The sequence below is a fragment of the Lepisosteus oculatus genome, chromosome 9 (genome assembly GCF_040954835.1).
Source record: "Lepisosteus oculatus isolate fLepOcu1 chromosome 9, fLepOcu1.hap2, whole genome shotgun sequence".
In the NCBI taxonomy this organism is placed as follows: domain Eukaryota; kingdom Metazoa; phylum Chordata; class Actinopteri; order Semionotiformes; family Lepisosteidae; genus Lepisosteus; species Lepisosteus oculatus.
Genome location: NC_090704.1, coordinates 39564996 through 39584395, shown reverse-complemented (window position 1 = coordinate 39584395; position 19400 = coordinate 39564996). Strand labels below are relative to the sequence as shown.

Below are 19400 nucleotides of genomic sequence, written 5' to 3'. Positions count from 1 at the left end.
TCCCAATCCTTCTCTAAACCTTTATTACTGGACCATACCTTAGCTACGAGTAACTATAACTTTCTAGTGATACTCTTAACATCTAGGCAACTTATACTTGTCCACTGTAAATTACTGGGCCCAAAATGTGCCCAAATTGTTGAAGTATTCAACATTTGTTAAGTAGCACAATGAAGAAAAACATAAAACAAATCCAATAGTGATTCCTAGTATACTGAAACAGCTGTGCCAGCGTTCATAACACACAGACTGTGTCATGACTGGATTTAGGACTATGTAGGACACTCAAGGGGATAGCAATGGTGCTGTACCTGTGACAACAGACCCTGCTGGCTGTTCTGGGTGGTGAGGAAGGAAACGGTTTCTCCCAGTGTGTCTCCTTTCAGCAGGACATGCAGCAGCACAAATCCTCCCTCCTTGGCGGCCGAGGCCAGGTTACGCACCATGTCAGCGGGACAGGGCGGGGGGCTGGCACAGCAGTTGCAGAGCACCAGGTCCATTTCACCCATGTTCCCAGGGGCCGGGCCCTTGTGAGGGTCCCACTGGCCCACCGAGACCCCCAGCTCCTCCAGTGAAGGTGCATGGGAGGCCAGGAGGTCGGAGGTGGAGTCGCTGGCAGTGTAGTCCAGCTGTAGCAGGGGCTGGATGTTCAGGAGTGGAACAGCCCGGGGAAACAGCAGCCCATCACTGCACAGGGCCTGCAGGAAGGAAGTCAACCACATATATAAGAACAACACCAAAACAACCTTCCTCTTTGGGTCAACGATCCAAGAAGCCCAGTTGTTCCCAGCTATGAAGTGTTTTCCAAATCCCAGAGCCCTTTGAGAAAAGCTCCTCCAATTTTCTGTCCAGTTTTCCGTACATCTGATCTTAATTTCTGCTTGTCATCTGGTCTTAGTTCCTATGTGGAGACTGAAGTTGCTTTTTAAAGTTGATTTTGCTGATCCCTGGTAGGATTTAACTGAGTATGAATTTTATCTTAACATGCTGGATATGTTTTCGTTCAATTGTTCACAAAATACAACATTGCGGTAAAAAAGATATAACGAAACCAGAAGTTATTTTATATATTTTAGTCTACACAATTTAGTCAAAACCTCTGCTGGCCTTTTCAATATAAACTGTTATTAAGTTTTGGTTGTGCGAAAAGACATCAAATGTATCATTATTATCATTTATTTCACATTAAAACACGATAACAATAAGTGAAGAGGTAAACTGTCACTAGCAGCCAATATGAAGTGTTCATACTTCATATTAACTTCACTTGACCCTCTCTACACACCTACAGTATAAAGCTAAAAGTCTGCTCTGAGGACCATTCAGGATAAACATAGGCTTGAAACAGAATGGCAGATGTGGAACTGAAGTCCATCAAAGAACTGTCTTTCTGCAGAGAGCAGGAAGGTGGAGTCGCCTTTCACTTTGAGTAGAACAATGCAAAACATCACTTCTAGAAAGCACACGATTCTTAGTGTCACTAGAGATTTAGGATTTAAATGGTCAATTTTAATCACATTGCTTGGGAAATTACACTGCTCCTCGTCTGAGTTGTACAATCTTACATAGCCTATCCGTGAGAAGGAGTGGTCCCCACCTCCAGCACTCGGAGCTTGCCAGGAGTGGAGTTCTCCAGGACTGTGTCCAGGCAGTAGCGCAGGGCCGCAGAGTCGAGCAATCCGCCGAGCAGGGGGTCCTGGAGAAGGCACTCCCTCTCCTTCTGTACCGTCAGCTCCAGCTCGGAGTGCAGGTTCCCGTTCAGCTCCAGCCCACAAAGCACCGACAGCAGGCGTAGGAGCCCCTTGCCCGAGTCCGAGTCTGAAGGCTGACCTTCTGTCACCTCCTCCAGCCCGGGGATGGAAAGTTTCACACCCTGCTGCACCAGCTTCCTCTGCAGCCTCTGGATCAGCCCTGCATCACAGAAGCAACAGCATTGGCCCTGGCCTGGATATGCTCTATGTAGAGCAAAGGTCCTACTCCCAGTGCTATGGACAAACGCACTAAGCATGGATGAGTAAAGTCTGTTTCCCACCCCAGTGCTATAGATATCTCAGGCTTTCCTCACCTCTGCAGCGCTGCAGCTCTTCACCGAGCTTCTGGCTATCCCTTAGGCACTCTGTCTCCACGTACGGCACGAAGCCAAACTCCTCCAGGATTGGGGGGCTGTGTTGCTGTTGGCGACGAGGTGCCACTGTGGCGTGGAGGCCACAGATCTGGACTCCACCTGCCACAATGTTGTCCAGGCAGCGGTTAACAGTGACATCCACAGCTGTGAAGAAAAGGGAAGGAAGGAGATGATGAAACATGGACAGGAACTGTGGGGTTCATTCACTGCAATGGAATAGTAACACCTATTGATCACAATTTACTCTTCTGGCCTTTATGCACTCTTCATATTTACTTAACAACTCCATCAGTGCTTTCCTAAAACTCTTAAAGTGCAATTCTTCCAATATATCAAACGTCTATAGCATGTGTTACAGTAAAGCATTAGATAAAGCAATAAACATCACTTGTCCATTAAAGTGTACAATCAGCCACTGAATGGTCCAAAGCACATCTTTGGACAGGCATCACAAATTTGCATCCATTTTTGAACCCACATGGCATGGACTTGCCTTTCTTGTCCTCTCCATAGTCCCTCACTCTTTCCTCGTGCAGTACAGGATCCACACACACCGAGCGGATACGCGTGGGGAGGCGCAGGCTGCGCCCAGACAGTCCCACCACAATCATCTGCAGCATGGTGTCCAGAAACGTCACCCAGTTCCCAGCCCACTGCAGCTTTCCACTGTCCCCTGCACCACAGAGACAAATGCCAATGACGTTTTTGTCACAAGATCAGCAAGTCCCGATAAAAGACAACGGGATATGAACATTACATATGATTGTACAGTAGCATTAAAACTAAGGCTTGTTGATTTAACTGTACAGGGATATTAATGAAACTACTGTCAGAGATTTATCATTTGGTCAATTATCTCCTGACATAAGTATTAACACTGCCAGGAAAGGTATCTGTATAACAATGCATCATGTCCCCACTTCTGATTTCAAGACTGATACAACAGTTTCCATCGATCTGGCTCGCAGACAAGCACTGCACCACAGAATATTGCAACAGTGCTGGCAGCGACTGATCTCTCATTGCACGGCAGCTGCGCTCAGCGTGACCTCAGATCTTACCAGAGTTATTGGACTCCAGAATGCCCTGGAACGTTTTGCCGTAATCGTAGCCCCGCAGGCGCAGCTCTTTGTAGATGTCGCTCGCTGTCAGCCGCAGCTTGGGGTCGCTCTCTCCTACTTCGCAGGGCGTAGCCATTTGGGATCGGAAGGCGTTCAAGGCATTCTCCTCCAGTAGACTCACTTTCCCTGGGACAAGAGATGGCACAACAAGAGCCTTAGACAGGGAAGCCAGAGTACACAGTGCACAAAAAAAAGGAAATCTCTCAATACCTTTCCTGTACAGAATACGAGATACCGTGAATTATTTCAGCAGTTTCTTTTTGCTCTTTGCATTCCCTTAAACTGAGAACAGAACGAACGGGGAAGTAATGCACACGGCAACTCCAGTCCGCTGGGCCTGATTTCTGCAAGTTTTATGCATATTTGTCAATTAGCACCTAGGGCAGAAATAAAACAGGTGATTTGACTTCATTTCCAAATACGGTAATTAAAGATGTGGTAAAATCCAAAGGATTCATTAGTGCTCAAGGGGCTAGTTGTCCATCCCTGACACAGAGCTTGCAGGAGTTGCACATAAACATTTTGATTTAGACATAAGCACAAATGTTAATTTTAGTTAGTTACTAAGATGCACTATATAATAGATGCTATTGGTTCCAATTGCATTTTTAATGCCACTCAATACATAAGTAACAGGATATTTCTTCAGATAACAGTGGCTGAGGATGTATTCACACTAAAAGTTTGATTTAATTGCCCTTCTCTAGTAATACAAGACTGAATACAGATTTTAGCTGATACTGTTACTGCCAGGAAGGCTTTGCAGGTGTACTACTGACCTCCCCCATTTATAAAAGAGTCTTCCAACAATACAAATTCTTGCAAACCAATGTGCTGGTTCAGTGCTGAACATGAAGCATGGTTTTACTTCATCATCAGAGACAACCCACACAACATAGGGTAAAATGAATCCAGTTTTAATTTGAACACCAATAACAAATTGTTATAACACCAACGGCAATATAGAAAAATTCTGTTTGCTTACCACTGACTGCCAGGTTGCCATTCTCAGACACCTCAAACTTGTTGGAGGCAGGCATGAGGCGAACTTCCAGCTGCACTGAGCCTGAGGAAACCAAAACATCACAGCATGGTGATCAGAATTCCTGAGGGAACCAACACTGAGGTCACACAAATAAAGAATGCAGAACGTTCCTGAAGTGCCCATTCAAATGTTTCCTTTAAAAAGGTTTTGAGAGGTCCCCCTTTTCCGAAGAATGCAGAGCAACAATCTATGATTCAAGAAATGGACTGTATGCGCTCTAGTTGTAGTACATTCTAGGTAAGTTATGTATATGGTACTTGTTTCAGGACTGTGTGTAAGAGTTTTGGGAGGAAAAGAGACTTCTCACATGTTTGTTTGTTTTTTCTGTCTCATTTGATTTAATAGTCTCTGTTTCAGATAGTGTTTTCACTCTCTTCTCATTCAGGACTCTGTCACCTGCTGGTCTCTCTTTTGTAAGCCATGTTTGTAAGCATGAGGCTTGCTCATATCTGAGATCAGACTCTGCCTCTGGCTCAGGTGACCGTACAGGGCAGTCTCTCACCTGTCTTGGGCAGGATGGTGGCCCTGTGAATGGTGACATCCTCGAAGATCACGGGGGTCTGCTCCATCACTGACCCCAGGCTGCGCATCAGTGTCCTCCAGGCCAGCACCAGGTACCCAGTGGCTGGGTACAGAACCCGCCCATCAATGCAGTGCCCAGTCATGTAGTAGTCTGGGGATTCAGGGCTCATGTCTACAAAGGAGAGAACAAGAGAATAATATTGTAACATTCTTATGCAGGCTTGATCAGTTTTTCAGGTTCTGTGAGCGATAAGTAATTAAAAACATCAAATAAGAGGACACCTGACAAGTTTCCTAATTTGTTTCAGAACACAGTGATCCATAGTACACCGTCATTGCGTCTGGAATACGTTGACCTTTTACTTATTGAAAACAAACTCAACAAACGTCACTCAAAAACAGGTGTCACAGAATGCAAACCATTGAAGGAGGAACAGGCTGTGATTAATTAAGTTGTATAAGTGGCCAAGATTGTGTAAATGTATGCCTCTCCCCAGTTTTCAACTTCAAGTTTTCTAATGTAGGCAGTGGGGCAGGGACCAATAAACAACAATTTAAGAACACACTGGCCGTTCAGACATGAAGCAATTGCCACACCCTAGGTACTGACGCATGGACTTGTGAGGGGTTGCTGAGCCAGTCTAAACCAGGCCTTCGGCAGAGGGGGGGAGCAGGAAGCAAACAAAGAAGTGACTCTGTTTGTATTTGCTAGGTGGTGTAGTTGTACAGGAATAATTCTTTTTTGAGGGGTCACCTTACTGTGACCCAAGCTGATAAAATTACATTTTGGCTCATGCACAATTGATTTTAATTTGTAGTCCACATTATCTATACTAACAGGAACACAGTATTCTTTTTATACACCTCGATTTCTGCTGTTTTGCATGATTTTGTCTATACAACATTCGGATGTGTAAGTTTTGTTTCAATGAAAAGTAAATTGTCATCTAAGTATTCAAAAAAGTATTTGGTTCTCACCAATGTTATAGACTGTGGCTGAGGTGGAGCCACCGGAGCCAGTGGGGAAGTCTTCAACACTCGGGACGTCCCAGACCTGTGAGTGGTCCCAAACGATGTGGGGGGAGATCAGGGGGGTTCCCGTGGGGACTGGATACTCCACAGGAGGGTACAGCTTGTTACTGTCCACGTTGATCCTGGAGGGCATAGAACGGCACTCAGAGGAGATCCCCAAACTGGCAGAGTTGGCAACTATTAGTGCAGCAAATTATGTAGGCCAAGCAGAGTAGGCACATAAATAATAAGTAGGTAAATAGCACAGACTATTGTTGTACACTCTTACCCACTTTCAAAAACAGTCTATAATTAACATATCCGAGTGGCTATGCGTCTAACTAGAATAAACTCTAAATGAACAACAAAAATGTACATAGTGTACTGTAAATTGTACTGATTTCTGATTAATCCTCCATACATTCCCCTCACTAGACCTAAAGGCTATGGCTGCGGTCACTCTGGAACACTAGAGGAAAGTCATTCTCTTCTCTTGATCACACACCCATAGTCTAACTGTCCCTGAATTCGTGGGGCACATTTACCCATTCATGTAGATCTTGCCGATGTGCGTGAGGAAGAACTCCAGGTTGTTGGCATGGCCTCTCTTCATCAAGGGCAAGATGGAGCAGGTGGGCTTCAGGCTCCTCTTCAGGATGGCCTGCAGGGAGAGCCAGTGAGAGGTCAGCCAGGCATACAGGGGAATAGAACATTCCCATTTCTGACCAGCTGTGGCAGGAACCAGACTCATGTGGCTTGCATACTGGCTGCTTGGCCTCTGCATGACATTGACTCCAACTCTATGTTCTCAGGCACTCCAAATATTTTTGAGCATATTATTGTTATTATTGTAATCGCATTTTACTTTGTTCCTGTGGAGACTACCACAGCATTCCATCACTTATTGTTACATATCTGTTACGTCTTGTCCCAGACTCTACAGCCAACGTGATCTCACTGTTGGTTAATGAGTCAATTTATTTGTTGTTTAATGAAATCAGAATCATAATTAACTGACATTTGATCTTAAATGGTGTCTGCACAAGACCACTACCAACAAGCAAACTGAACACGGGATATATAATTATTTTAGAAATTGACTGATTTTTAATTAGAGATCAGGAACAAAACTCAGCAAAAAACACTATCAATGCAAAGCTTCTAGCAAAATAATGATACGCTCTGCTAAGAATAATAAAATTAATCTGGGTGAATCATATTCATGGAGATTCTGTTTTACACGACATTGAAGAGACTGTAAATTACTTCATTAGCAACACATGTCCTCCTTTAAGTCTCATTAATGGCTTTGCTGTTTCTTAACATTAATGAAGGAAATAGGAGGGCAGAGATATGCTTTGTTAATATGAATAAGATGAGATTCACAATTAAATCTGAAACGTTTACTCCAATGCTATATTACAATATCGTCACTCAGTTTCAATCATATTACTATAAGATTCAAACAGAAATGAGTGAACAATTCAGGTTATAACTTTAACACAACAGCAAACAAAAGATGCTGAAATTATTTTTTAAGGTATTACATACACAGTTATATTAATTTATCACATACAATAACTAGTTTTCGGACATGTCAGTGATAACATCTGAAGTTACTGAACACTCATTATCTTCAAGAATTGTCTTCAAACTTAAAACTTAAAATATTGGAGACACAGTAGGAATAGTAGATAAGGGGATGAGCCACATTTTCAGACATTTTCCAGCTTCCCTGACCTTGACACACAAGAGCACTTGTTCCTGTTATCTGTCTTCTTACAGTACTCCTTTATTCTTCCTCACTCAAGTCATTCATCTGTACCACGCAGTCCAGTTCAACCCTCTGGCTGCTCTACCTTCCTGAAACTCTTCAGTGTACACCCGCAATTGAACATACGCAATTCTTAATTCCTAATTGCAATGAATATCTTTCGTACCTGCTCCCATAGGAGCTCTCGATTACGTACCCAAAACACCATGGCAACTGGCCAAGGCTCTGCTCAATGCCAATTGGAGCTCATTGTTGTGACAACATGATCTGGCAGGAGATTGATTCCACCTGCGCGCAATTAACCCATCACTTAACTTTAACCAGCAGGATACCTCAGACCAGCCTTGAGTTGGCTTGCTTCCTTTGACCACACTTGTGGATTTCCCTTTGTGCTTTTGCTCTGTGACTGCCCGGCTTGCAACCCTGATTCATTTTCAACAATGGCTTTGAACTGTGTTTCTCAGACTGCTTGCTTCACGGATCCGCCCGCCTGCTTTAGTCAGCCCGCTCGCCTGTCTTTGTCCACACCTGGATTCAGCCCAGTGCTTCAGACCACTACACTCTGCACACCGCACTCAGATAGGTTAGCGCAGCTGTATTACAATACCAGGATGAACCACTTTGTATTTCAATGATGGGAGGGTCAGCCGTCTCATATCTACAAGAGTGTGTACGGGTCTCACCTGCAGCAGGGCATGTGGGGCAATCTCCACGACCACAGCGTTGTCCGGCACGAGGCTCAGGCCTTCCTGGAAGAGCACGGGGCTCACCAGGTTGTTGACATGGTACTCGGCAGAAGAGTACTGGGCCAGGGGGCTACCCCAGTCCTGCTGGGGGATGGAGGTGCTGATCCAGCGGGGGGTGCGAGGCTTGGGGTCCACGATCACCTGCATGGGGAGGAGGGGAGGAGAGGAGGTCAAGCTTCGGCAAAGCCTCTAAAACTTCTCCAGGTTTAGAGTCAGCCCACAGACCTCAGGAACTAGTCTTCATCCAACTGGCCGCTGAGACGCCTTTGTCATAGTCTAAAAATACTGTAATGACACCTTTACTTCCATATCAAGTCTGCGGTTAAGTGCCGGCAACTTGAACCTGCAGTTACTTTGTGTCTCAGAGGAGTGCTTTCACAGATAAGAACATAGGAACAGTTCCAAACGAGATGAGGGCATGTGGCCCATCTAGTCTGTTTGGAAGTTAGTAATTAATTGATCCAAGGATCTCATCCAGCCATATTAAGCATTCTAGGTTTTAAATGCACTTACAGTACATGCTGGGTTGACTTTGTCAATGCCCTTGAGGATTTTTAATATTTGTGTCTAACAGTTACAGGGTTAAGGCCTGACTCCAATGCAAAATCAACAGTAACAAAAAACAGCATTGTAGTATGGGTAATCTATTATACCTATGATATTTGATATAAAAACCATGATAGATTTTCTTAATCAAACTGAACAGTCTACATTATATGAACATAATAAATTCTTTAGTAAAATTGGAAAGATATCTGTTTTGCCAAAGCTATGTTTGGCTGACGTCCTATGGCTAGCAGGCCCTCTGTGGTGTTGACATGAAACAAACTGAACCACGAATCGCCCTACGTTAGCGTGTTCCTGCAACACGATCACCTCTTACCTTCTTGAGCGCCTCGAGCAGGGAAGGCGCGATGGCGGCCATGTAATAGGAGTGAAAGGCCACTCCAGCGCTGCGCACCTCTTTGGCGAATACTCCACTCTCCTTCAGCTGGGCCACAAACGTGCTCACCTCCTCCTGCTCAAACCAAAGGTAAAGCCCAGAGAGCTCAGCAAACCACTTCACATTAAGGACCCCAAATCCCATTTAAGTCATGAAGACCGTAAGTACATTATGCATAATGTATAATGTGTAAATGTATAATGCATAAGCATTATACATTAGGTAGGTAGCTGCGTCAGCATGCGTAGGCTGCAAAGGAACAAATAATAGGTTTATTACATGCTGAAAACGAAACATCGTGTTTTCTCTCTTCTTTTTTTCAGCATGGAATAAACCTATTACTTGTTCCTTTGCAGCATTATACATTTGTATGTAAGTTATTTGCACTGAAAAAGCTCAGATCTGCCATCCATTTTTATCCAACAGACATCCAAACTTTGTCAAACTAAAGCTTATTTTCTGTGATAACTCCCTGAATATATGAGGTCAGAGTGATTTGCATGTGTATTGTTATGTAATCTTTGTGTATTGGAGTCACAATGCTGAATGAATAAAAATCTTAAAGAAGCATTAAAACCCAAGGACAACAATTATACATTTTTTCCTTCAAATACACATTTTAGATTTCACATTTTCTAATAACAATGTGTATTGCATTTGGAGTAATGTACAACTGAGCCTTTCAGGAGCCGCTGATTATGGGGGTGTGCTGTTGTTACCTGTGGTCCAGAGATGGTAACAGTGTCTTCTGCATTATGACAGGCAGGGACCACCCCCTGAGGGCACTGTGCTTTACACTCCTCCCACGTCAGCCCTGCGGTGAAACACACCAACACTGTCTACATACTGTACCAACACATCTTATTCTAACCCATCACTCCAAGCTTTTTTGCCCCAGGTTTACTTTTTGTTTTCATCTGGGGTATTTTGAAGGTCACCAATATTTTTAAACATTTTTAAATGTTTCTCTTTTGCTTCTAATCCCAGCTTCAGAGTTACAAACAAGAGGAGGTCGTTGGGTCCATCTAGCCTGTTTTGTACCTATAATTGGGTTAAGGATCTACTTGAAAAAATCCAGGGTATCAGCTTTATTAATATGGCTGCTAGGATTGTCATATAATCCCACAACCCCTTGCCACATATACACTATAGAAGAAATAAATTGTTTTGAAACGTTTTAAAAGAATGAGAAATTCTAGACTTTTTCCATGTAAGAGCTTGCAATCTGTTTTGTTCTGAAAGATTCCTACAGATACTGACATGTTTATGAGTTTCTATTCTAGATAGCACACTGCTAGAGCTTTATTAAAAAACCCTTCAATTGTGCCACCATCCTGTACAACTAGAGCTTGAAATCTGAGACTGCGTCTTACCAACAGCAGCCATGCCCCCAGGAGGGAGGTTGGCCTCCTTGATACTCTTCCCTCTCCAGTAGGCGGCCAGAATTGCCTCGCCGTGGCTTAGAGATCCGTCTGCATATCCGCACGCTAGCTCTCCCACTGAGTGTCCCACAATGCCATCTGGCTGCAGCCCCATCTTGTCAAGCATGTCAATCTGAGCGATCTGGGGAGCAGACAGCACTCTCTTTGAACATCTCCAGCCCTTAATGCAGAAACGTCTTTACAGCAGTCATAACCTCATCGTAGCAGGACCATGCAATGTTCAGGCTCCCAGATCCACACTTCAGCACTCTCATGCCATGTTTTCTCACTCCATCTAGTCCCCTACCCAGAATCAACTAAGGGAATTATTGCATTCTTTACATACAGTACAATGAATTTTACCCCCAAAACGTTTCTGAGAAAAAATACAAACTGAGGGTATTAGCCCCTCTGCAGAACCGGGGCTGGTAAATGTATGAGCTTATATACTACCTGCAAATCCCTGTCATCCCACCCCACTCTGCCCTGTGCTGCTCCTAACCTGGATGGCTGCGAGCCCTACGAAGGCGTGCACGGTGTCCTCGAACGTGGACTCATCCGCCTCCATCAGGAGCTTGGACACACACAGGCCTGTGTCCTGCAGGGCCACGTCCGAGCGCAGGATGGACTCCCGGAACTCCTGCAGCTGCATCAGACTGCGGCCCATCCCTGCCCACTGCGTGCCCATCCCTGCACATGCAAACACAAACACACGCAGAGCGCTCAGACAGTATCATGATTCTGCGAAGGAGTATGTCAAGCAGTGTATTAAATACTATTGTAATCATGTTTATTCATAGAGAAGATCTTGCAAAATATTTAGCACATGTATACACCACCGTTGTTGGTGTACCTCTACTCCATCTCAATGGCAACACTCACCTGAGCAGATGTACCACAGAGGCCTGGGCGTGGCCTGGGCTTGCTGGATCTCCATGATGTCCGCCTGGCTGCCAACCAAAGCGTAGCCTCTGCAAGGCATGCTAGCAGTGGGTACGCCCGACACCTCGTTTAACATGCTAAGGAAGCTGGCATTGCCTCTGTGTCCCTTAGCCTTCTGAATGAACGTGCTAACTGCCTCCTCCGTCCGTCCGCAGGCCTGTACCAGCCAGGGCACTTCGGGGGCCGGCAGGGGGCGAGGTTGGGAGGGTGCACCAGGGGGCCGCAAGATCACATGTACATTGGAGCCCCCAAAGCCAAAGGAGTTGATGCCCACAATGCCCCCCTTAATGGGCAGAGGCTCAGAGACCACGCGGACCCTGCCATCGGTGAGAGCTGGTATGTCGGGGCTGGGGGTGTTATAATGGATGTTTGGCGCCCACACACCATGCTCTAGGGACAGAATAACCTGAGCAAGAAGACAGAGAGGAGGAGATATAAGTTAGCAAACCCTTTGACATTTACTGATTTACATTTTTTAAAATAAAAAATGGCTGTGTTTTCTGTGCACTGCATTTTGTATAGATGTTGGAACATAGATTGAGAACCATCATTTCAATTAAGAGAAAACATTACCCATATGGCTAAGGCACTTATTTTATTTAGTTGCAAGCAAGATATCAGACTAGAATGGATCTAGTATCTTTATCATCTATAGGAAACCTGAAAATTCGTGCATGAACCAGGTTCCTTAAACGACTGAGGTTTTTAGCGACCATTTGCCAGCATGCTCCCACTTACCTTGGCCAGAGCTGCTAGGCCTGAGGCGGGCTCAGGGTGGCCCATGTTCGATTTGGTGGAGCCAATCAACAGGGGCTCACGCTCTGATTGGCAGAAAACGCTGACAATCCCATTGACTTCCTGTGGATCGCCGACCTGGAAGTGATGTTTTAATTGTCAAAACCTGGACGTGCTGCCGACCGTTCAGCTGTGCAGTCTGGACAGACATTCTGTTTTCATTTGCAACGTGAGTGCGTGTAGGGACTACTGCAGCTGTCCTTGATTTAAGTCAGTTTATGTTAGCAGTTCATTGATCTGTTATCTGTGAGAAATCACATCTGTGTCCATGTCCAGAGGCCCTTACATGGCTGTGGTTGTTGCACGCACTGTACTCCTCACTGTGAATATTTGTATCTGGCTTGTGCAGGCAGAGAGCTGCAGTATTGTAGCTCACCTTAGTGCCAGTGCCATGGGCCTCCACATACTCCACCTCTTCGGGAGGGATCTGTGCCTCTTGGTAGAGAGCACGCACCAGGCGCTGTTGCATCTCTCCAGAGGGGAACGTCACACCTGAAAGGGGGAAAAAGTAAAGAGGATGTGTTGTTGGGAAGCAACACGTGTACAATACGGTCCACAGTACAGTACGGACCTCAAGACAAGAAAATCTACACATTACCTCTCCCATTCTTGTCATTATGGCACTGGAAGAACGAGACAAAACCTGTCATCCAGACTGTTCACATTAAAGCTGTCCAAGTGTTATTACTCTACTTGAGCGCAATTTAGATAGAAGGTTTTGCACCTCCAATGATAAACAACAATGAATAATTCTCTGCATCTGTATAGCGCTGTTCATCCCGCTAGAAGATTTCACTGCTTGCAGTGATGGATGTCAGACACATGCTTCCTGCCACTTGGAGAGTCTTCTCTTTTGACTAAGGTGTACATAATATTTTGGTCAGTGATTGTAATTACAGATCCAGCACATAGGTCATTTAAGAGACCTATTTTGGGGTGTTTTTTACGGTAACTCATAATAACTAGAGTCAAAGGAGTTAATGCCTACATTGTAAAAAGACTGCCAAAGCTGTTTTTGCACAATGTTCTCCTCTGCAGAACTCATGCAGCTTCATTTTATGGAAGAGAAATGAGACAAGCCAAAATATTCTTTAAATATTGTTTGGCTATTTTTGATCATCTTCCATTACTGTAAATATTTAATGTCTCCTGACAGCGAAGATGGTGTGACAGGCCATCATTCAAAATCTCCAGTCATTTGTACTGACAACTGATCATGTTCTCACCATGACAGGTTAAGGGTCATAATTGAAGAAACTGTTATCTGTGGTTACAAAAGCCTAGTTAATGGGATCTCAACAGGCTTCTCTTAACAGTGTGCCAAAATGCAGGTAACAAATGTGCTGACAATAAGGCTTAATGATACCAGGAACCAAGCCACTGTATCACTGTGCAATGTAACAAATGGCATTAAAATGTGGTTAAAGGTTATGGTATAATATTAACCCAGCAGAAGACAGCAATATTTTTTATAGCAGTCAGGGACACAAAAATAGAAATCACTTTGAACCTAGAATCACAAATGTTAACTAAGTTGCTGGTAATATAACTGATTTCAAAGAAAGCAAAAATCATGTTTTTTTTTAATTTAATGGTTTTCTGAAAATTAAGGCATCTTGAATCAGGATGTTTACTACAGTATATGCCAGATAGATTTAAAAAAGCTTGGAAATCGTGTACACTTTAACTTCTCTTTAGTCACATGGGCCTGAATGCTACCACCTTTATTACACACATACTGTACAATCAAGGGATCTTTTGTTCGCTGAATACATAGTATTTGCAAAGCAGTCAAACTCCTAGGCACTTACTCATCATATCATAGTGATAACTCAGGTTATCATAGTGTTAAATGGACTGAGAGTCTGTGACTCCCACCCTGAGTGGGATGTTGGTCTGTCGCCAGGATTACCTACATTTCTGGTCTCCACATACTGAGCTACAGGTGGATTAGAGCATCTGGGGTAAAGATTCTTCCCCAAGATGTTACAACAGCAGTGTCTGCAGCACGGACTTAAACCCACAGCCTGTCTGTTTTGAGTTTAAAAGTAACCCGTTACTTTGTAATGTCCTCTACATAGTACAAACAGCTCAAACATTCAGATCAATAACCTGACTATTACTGAATTCAAAGTATATCATAGTAAGAGGACACACCATAAAATGTACAGCATCAAGCACAGTACATATAATTTGCAATTTGGAAAGGGTATGATTATCCCCTTCTCATCATTCACAACATTTAAAGGCAAGAAAGCAAGAAAGTGAATGTAGACTCATTGTATCATGATTGTATATGAAGGAATAAAGAGCATGTGTGACTACAACTACGTTGCCCAGACTGCAGAGGGCAAAAACCTGTTGAATGAATCACAAGATAGAAGGAGCATATGCACAGGCAGAGGTCATTGAAGGATAAACACAGATCACTGTTAGGAACTGAGAGTGTGACGGAGTGCTCTTCCATAGTCCAGAGCTCAGTCTATAAACAGCATTAATCTACAGTAACATCAGGGTGACTGTTTACAGCCCTGTCCAGGCTCTGGAGCCTCTATCCCTGCATTCCCAAAACCATGTTGATAAATATAGCCTGAGAATGGGGTAAGTGTTACAGAGGTGACTAGGGGAAAGGCTGCATGCCCAATCACGTAGTGTAAATTACTCAATCTAAAGCATTGCTCCTGGTTATGTCACTGTCTCAGGGCTCCTTACTGCTCAGAAGATCAGCTGATTTGACTTCAGAGAATAGGGTCTACGGCGCAGTACCTTGCTCCTTATAGCCGTCTGTGTTGTTGCCTGCGTTGAGCACTGTGGCGTACACCCGCCTGGCCATGGACCTCTTAGTCAGCAGGACAGCCACAGCGGCCTCTGAGCGGCAGTACCCATCCCCTGGGAAGCAGAAGCAAGTGGTTGGCACTTCAAGAATCCTGTTGTGTGATAGCAGGGTTTTTGCCATATATCTTTTCCTTGCAGGGCTGAGCTCTATAGCTGGTATAGAACACCATTACTTCACCTTGAAGGGGGTTATGCAAAGGAGTCTGACAGAATAGTGTGAAAGAGCATAGAGAGGTATTAAGACTTGCCACAGGGCACAGTTACGCTGGAGATGTTATTAAGTAAGAGACACTATTCTGCATGAGAAGACGAGCTCTTAACATGAATATGACAGTGCAGTGTGTTGAAGTTCACATCTCAGTGTCAACACAGCTGAATGGACTCTGAAATTCTCAGGAATAGATATGGACGTAAAGCCATTTTGGATTCTGTAATCAAAATACTTGTCTGTTGTTCTTAATATTCCCCGCCCTGCACATGTGTAATAAAATAGCTTGTTCAGAGATTAAGATTATCGAGAATTCCTCCACTTGTCCATCTTAGGTGCTACAGTATGTACAGTTTCATATGTCTCCCTGCTCCACGGGGCCATACCTGAAGCATCGAAGGACTTGCACGTGCCTCCAGGACTCAGCATGCCCAGCTTCATGAACTGCACCGAGGTGTTTGGCTTGAGCAGGAGGTTGACTCCTCCCACCAGGGCGGAGTCGCAGCGGCCATGGCGAATGGCATGAAAGGCGTTCTCCAGGGCCAGGAGACTGGAAGAGCAGGCTGTGTCAATGGCGGTGCTGGGGCCTGTGGGGCACGCAGACACACATGGGACAAACTGAGCAACTGACTCGACAGAAAGCGAGAGACACTACACTGAACAACTGAGAAGAAACAGCTGAGATATGACACTACCCAAGGTACTCCCCGAGTAATAGCCTCACAGAAGACTGAAAGAATTACAGGACATTGCAGATGTTTTAACACATACTGCAACACCACCAGTTACTTTAGGTAAAGCACAGATTATATACACACACTAGGAAGGCCTAAAACATCTGAGCGTGGAATAGCAGTACATGTCTCTGATTTTGCAGTTCTATAAAGTCTGTGCTGAAAATATTTAACATTCAGAGCACAGTATTTAAAATTAAGTTTATTTAATCTTAGGAAAAATCTGGAACTTTCCAGTCTACGACAAACCATGACTCAATATACTATATGTCTCAGAATTAAGTTTTATACTTTTGTTGAAAAAGTTCTTCATTATTAATAAAAAATGATTGTTGTTATAGATACTTTATGACTGCCGTGATACCAAAATAAAGAATGTACTTTACTCTTGCTTGTGTAAATTGTAGTTTATGACTGAAAAACAAAAACAACTGGAAAGGAAAAAGAATAATTTACAGACTCTCCCTACTCTCTGAAGGCCAATATATCAAACAACGCTCCGGATACAGTAGCTACATAGCAACTTAAATGGCAGCTGGGAAGTACAGCTTCATTCAGTCCTACCATTGAAGTCAAAGAAGTAGGAGAGGCGATTGGCGAACATGGCACGCTGACAGCCTGTCATGCTGTATCCCAGCAGCTCCTCGGGGTCCCGACTGAAGGCCTCTGCAGCCTCAGAACCGCTGACACCGATGTACACCCCTGTATTAGAGCCACGCATGGACACTGGGTTTATTCCTGAGAGGAGAAAGAACGACACGGTTATTAGCACACACAGGGCCACAGTGGACCACCTGTATGAGTGTGTTAGGTCCTGGACGTGAAACCCAGACTGTCTGTTAAAAGCTCTGCTGTCCAGTAAAACTTACTTTAAACTCCCAAGTGCGCTTGAAAAGTACCAGAGTCTGTTCGGTCCCTTGAGCTGAGGATGCACACTCAGGATCGTCACTCCTTACAGTTGGCTAACGGCCTGGTTCTGAACTAAATTACTTGATATCTAGAGTATGGGGCTCAACAAGCACTCCAAGCGAGCACTTTTAATGGTGCACCCCCTTGAGAGCCACCATTATTTTGAAAGTTTTAACACTGAAAACCTTGAAGCTCAAATACTCAAACACACACAGTCTGTTGTTCTTAATATTCCCCACAGTTCTGCACTGACATGAGAGCCTAGAGCTGTGTGTGGGTCTCTGTCAGCACTGACTCACCTCCATCTACTATGGCTTCATATGAGATCTCCAACATCACCCTGAGCTGGGGGTCCATAGTGTGGGCTTGTTTGGGGTGAACACCGAAAAACGAGGCATCGAATTTGTTGATCTCTTTAAGCTTTCCATTCCTTTGGGGCAGACCATACAGTCCTGAGAAGGAAGCACAGTGATCCAGGATGAAGAGGGTATGGAAAAAAAGAGTGATGTCTTTGCACTGTTCAAGGAAAATTCATTATGTATGTAATAGTATGAGTGTGTAAAAAACTCAGGTCTAAACCAATTACAGTAAGTGAAGTATCTGTATCAATACCACAGTATATTCTTGTCCTCTTTTGGACTTTTAGAGCTACTGTACTTCCTGATGACCTACAGAAGTGTTCACAAATGAGAGTGTCACTGTAGGCCAACTCCTAACCGGTTGTTTGACAAATATTCACATTACTAAGAAATAAAAACTATTCATTATTACATAATTAGAACTGTACATCAGCATTTTCTATTAGGATTCTTAGGCCTTACAGGATTTTCTTCAGTGTAGAAATGCAGTGTATATTTGTTATAAAACAATTACAAAACAAGACATAATTTTTCATGAATTTGTTTTCAAGGGCGTGAATGCATTTATAGCCAACAGTACTTTTACGGGAAATGTTTGGAAAATAAATTAGGCCTACCTTTAATTAGAATTTTAAGTAATTTGCACATTTATTTTTTTTAAAATGTCAATTAAAAACAACCACTATGGTCCTGTCTCACCAGGGTCTTCACAAACTGGTGGCAGTCAAGAAATATCAGTTATAGCAGATCCAGTCACAGACACAGACTTAATATTCTTGACCTCACCTGGTTTCCACCTCCTGTCATCTTCTGTCACCATGTCCACCCCATTGAAGAGGTTCTCCCAGAATTCCTGAAGGTTGTTAGACTCAGGGAGTCTTCCTGAAATCCCAGCTATTACAATGTCCTCCATGATACGAGTGTCTCTGTTATGAGGAACAAGTATGTAAGATAAGACAACAGAAATACCCCACACAGGGATATTCAAAATAGTAAAGCCTCAACAATACCAGAGAGGATGCAAAATTCATTTTGACCACTTTCTATTGATATGGATTAAATATTACATTACATCCATTACATACCCAGCAGCCATATCACTCTGCAACTCACAACTGACAGCCCACTGAAGCTCAGCAGGTGTGAGCCTGGTCAGTACCTGGATGGGAGACCTCCTGGGAAAAACTAAGGTTTCTGCTGGAAGAGGTGTTAGTGGGGCCAGCAGGGGGCGCTCACCCTGCGGTCCATGTGGGTCCTAATGCCCCAGTATAGTGACGGGGACACTATACTGTAAACAGGCGCCGTCCTTCGGATTAGATGTAAAACCGAGGTCCTGACTCTGTGGTCATTAAAAAATCCCAGGGCATTTCTTGAAAAGAGAAGGGGTGTACCCCCGGTGTCCTGGCCAGATTTCCCCTTGGCACTCACCAGTCATGGCCTCCTAATAATCCCTATCTATGAATTGGCTTCATTACTCTGCTCTCCTCCCCACTAATAGCTGATGTGTGGTGAGCGTTCTGGCGCACTATGGCTGCTGTCACATCATCCAGGTAGGGCTGCACATTGGTGGTGGTGGAGGGGATCCCCATTACCTAAATTATCGCTAAATAAGTGTAAGCAATTATTATTATCCTAATATTTTGCAATTGGGGTATCATTGGTAATACTATATACATATATATGTGAGAAATATCTCATAAAAAGGCAAAGTAGTTTTCATTATGCTGTTGAATGTAATGGCTTTAACATGCACTGTTCATTTCTCCCTGTTTTCCTTTAAAGGAAAATATGCTAAAATCAGAGGTACTCTGGACCCAAAGTGCACATTTTGAATTTGTTTGACTTGTCCATTGGTTAACAGACAAACAGGTAAATTTAAACAAAGTGGCAGGAAATTATCCGTAATACTG

General features: G+C 43.9%; 1 protein-coding gene across 1 annotated transcript in view; it reads right to left on the bottom strand.

The window, feature by feature from the left end:
- fasn (fatty acid synthase) overlaps positions 1 to 19400 on the bottom strand; it is a 41134-nt gene that overhangs the window by 14731 nt on the left and 7003 nt on the right. Inside the window, exons 2-23 of the mRNA XM_006635135.3 lie at positions 18277 to 18416; positions 17431 to 17583; positions 16787 to 16960; positions 15875 to 16075; positions 15212 to 15334; positions 12822 to 12937; positions 12389 to 12523; positions 11591 to 12056; positions 11211 to 11398; positions 10661 to 10850; positions 10007 to 10101; positions 9228 to 9362; positions 8282 to 8485; positions 6370 to 6485; positions 5792 to 5967; positions 4794 to 4985; positions 4232 to 4312; positions 3187 to 3372; positions 2619 to 2798; positions 2066 to 2269; positions 1598 to 1911; positions 312 to 698 (exon numbers count right to left, since the gene is read on the bottom strand). Of these exons, the coding sequence (XP_006635198.3) occupies positions 312 to 698; positions 1598 to 1911; positions 2066 to 2269; positions 2619 to 2798; positions 3187 to 3372; positions 4232 to 4312; positions 4794 to 4985; positions 5792 to 5967; positions 6370 to 6485; positions 8282 to 8485; positions 9228 to 9362; positions 10007 to 10101; positions 10661 to 10850; positions 11211 to 11398; positions 11591 to 12056; positions 12389 to 12523; positions 12822 to 12937; positions 15212 to 15334; positions 15875 to 16075; positions 16787 to 16960; positions 17431 to 17583; positions 18277 to 18416 (4156 nt within the window). The remainder of the gene's footprint in view (positions 1 to 311; positions 699 to 1597; positions 1912 to 2065; positions 2270 to 2618; positions 2799 to 3186; positions 3373 to 4231; positions 4313 to 4793; positions 4986 to 5791; positions 5968 to 6369; positions 6486 to 8281; positions 8486 to 9227; positions 9363 to 10006; positions 10102 to 10660; positions 10851 to 11210; positions 11399 to 11590; positions 12057 to 12388; positions 12524 to 12821; positions 12938 to 15211; positions 15335 to 15874; positions 16076 to 16786; positions 16961 to 17430; positions 17584 to 18276; positions 18417 to 19400) is intronic.